This window comes from Carlito syrichta, unplaced genomic scaffold, assembly GCF_000164805.1.
Source record: "Carlito syrichta isolate Samal-C Ts95f unplaced genomic scaffold, Tarsius_syrichta-2.0.1 Scaffold120796, whole genome shotgun sequence".
NCBI lineage: Eukaryota > Metazoa > Chordata > Mammalia > Primates > Tarsiidae > Carlito > Carlito syrichta.
Genome location: NW_007064892.1, coordinates 102130 through 104734, shown reverse-complemented (window position 1 = coordinate 104734; position 2605 = coordinate 102130). Strand labels below are relative to the sequence as shown.

The window sequence follows — 2605 nt, the reverse complement described above, 5'->3', positions numbered from 1 at the left end:
AGCGGCCACTGCACTCCAGTCTGGGAGACAGAGTGAGACTCTGACTCAAAAAAAAAAAAATAATAATAATAATAATTGTTCACTAGAGTTATAAACTAAGTTTGAGGACGTTACTCTGTGTCAATAGTTGAAAACTAACATCACATAGAGCTTATGCTTACATTTGAACTCACATTCTCATAGACTAGCATGTTTTGACCATTGAATGAAACTTTGAGTGACTACTGCTTGCAAATAACTAAGTCTTTCTAATTCAGGCAGAAAAGCAAGTAGAAACGGAGGAAGCAGGAGTGGTGACACCAGCAACGGCATCTGTTAATCTAAAAGTGAGTCCTAAAAGAGGACGGCCTGCAGGTAGGATTCTTGATGTTGAAATGTTTCTTTGGCTTGTGGTTACTATTCCAGTGCATTAAAATGATGCTGCCTCAGGTACTTTGGAATGAAGTGGATAGCAGTTGGATTATGTATGTGTAACATACAAATTTCCAAGACAGTCGTTATTGTTTCTGCTCTGTGTAACTAAGTATTTAATTTGAAATAATTGTGGCTTTTTTCACTTTGTTCTATCCTTTATTTTCCGTAAATAATGACCAGTGGGGCTGTGGTGAGGTTAAAATGAACCATGAGTAATGGGTTGTTTTACCTCTCACTGATGAGTCATAAGCTTTCTAAATGGTTATAATCAATGACAAACAACATTTGATAAATTAGTGCCATTAATATTTTAAATTATTAGTCTTTGTTTATAAAGGAGTGGATTACCTGAGCCTGCGGGTTCAAGACCCGCCTGGGCAACTTGGTGAGACCTCATCTCTACAATAAATAAAAAATTAGCCGGGCGTGGTAGCGCGCGCCTATAGTTCCAGCTACTCGGAAGGCTGAGGCGGAAGGATCGCCAGAGCCCAGCAGGTCGAGGCTGCGGTGGCCGGGAGCAGCCACTGCACTCCAGTCTGGGCGACAGAGTGAGACTCCAACTCAAAAAAAAAAAAAAAGAATAATTATAATTGCTCTTTTCATTGCCTATTTAAAAAATACTTTCTTAAATTGGAAGTATTTTGGAAGTATCTTCCTTAATCACATTTAAGGCTAAGAAAATTATCCAAAATGGAGCAAACTTTTTCTGCTTCGTAATAGAATTCTTACTGAAAGGGGGTAAGGTGAGTAATACCCAGAAAAGAAAAAAGAATTGAGAATTTATTTATATAATACTTTGGAATCTAATATTGTTGCAGTGGATCAGATTAATGGTGCTAGGAAACTCAATGAATTCTGATACAAACTTCAGAAGTATCAAGTTATAAAGTGTGTACATGTAATAGTGTAATAAGTATATGAATATTGAATGTAAGTGCTACTTTCTATTCTGAAGTTGAATTTTGTGACATTCCTGTTAAAAAAAACAATGAAAAAAATGTTCTAAACCTGCTCAGCCATACGAAGAGCAAGTTGAAAACTGCTGTGGATATACCTTTGTTACATTTTTTGCTGTTGCTTCTTTGAACCATGGCAGAGAGGCATACGTTTATAAATAGTTGTATCTGTAATAAACTACTAATAATTCTTACCCAAAATGTGTCCCTTATAAGTGGGTGAGATTTGCATCTTTGAGGGAAACCGGTAGTTACTGATTTTCTTTTCCATATGACTATTAGCTACAGAAGTCAAGACTCCAAAACCAAGAGGCAGACCCAAAATGGTAAAACAGCCCTGCCCTTCAGAGAGTGACATGTGAGTTGATATTTGATGTATGATTGTGCAATCAGTGAGACATTGGACTTTAAGCAAGCAGATATCCCATTGCATTTTTGCCAGTTTCTCTTATCTTGCAGGATGTTTGTTGCTACTACTGTTTTTGATATTTCTGAAAATTATGGGAAAAACTATGTGGAAACGTTTTGTAAAGTAATAATTGAGGGAACTGAGAAAAATATGTGGTTATTATCATTTCATTAATTGAATAAGACATTTTCTTAGTATTTCGAGTTATGAAGATAATTAGGTAATGCAGGGTAAAAATCTGTAATAGAGAAACAGGGGAAGATGCATATTTCAGGAATTTTAGACAGAAGATATTTGGAGCAATGTCCACAGATCTTTATCTCCTCCAGAATAGGAGCTTTATTTTAAAATAGGGCTAAAATTGTTTTTGTAGAGCAAATTTAATATTGTGAAGCATTTTGGAATAACTATGTAGTTATCCAAAAAAAAAAAAAAAAAAAGGTTTTCCTTTTCTCCCCTTTCCCCTAGCCACCTTTCTTTTCCACTGGATCCTTTTTCGCTTCAGCTTTTCATTTCTGGGAAACGTCACCAGAAGGAATGTACAGTATGCTTAGACAAAGAGCAAGTAAATTTTTGTGGCTATTTATTTAGGGATTCTAAAGGCTCAAGTGAGAGGTATGTCCATTAAGAATAGATTTATAAAGCCGGGCTCAGTGGCACAGCCTGTAATCCTGCGCTTTGGGAGACTGAGGTGAGTGGATTGCCTGAGCCCGCGGGTTCGGGACCCGCCTGGGCTACTTGGCGAGACCTCATCTCTACAATAAAGCAAAAATTAGCCGGGTGTGGTAGCGCATGCCTGTAGTTCCGGCTACTTGGAAGGCTGAGG

General features: G+C 37.4%; 1 protein-coding gene across 1 annotated transcript in view; it reads left to right on the top strand.

The window, feature by feature from the left end:
* LOC103249559 (PC4 and SFRS1-interacting protein) overlaps window positions 1-2605 on the top strand; it is a 48632-nt gene that overhangs the window by 31195 nt on the left and 14832 nt on the right. Inside the window, exons 6-7 of the mRNA XM_008048189.2 lie at window positions 258-354; window positions 1653-1728. Coding sequence (XP_008046380.2) covers window positions 1694-1728 — 35 coding nt within the window. The 5' untranslated portion in view covers window positions 258-354; window positions 1653-1693. The remainder of the gene's footprint in view (window positions 1-257; window positions 355-1652; window positions 1729-2605) is intronic.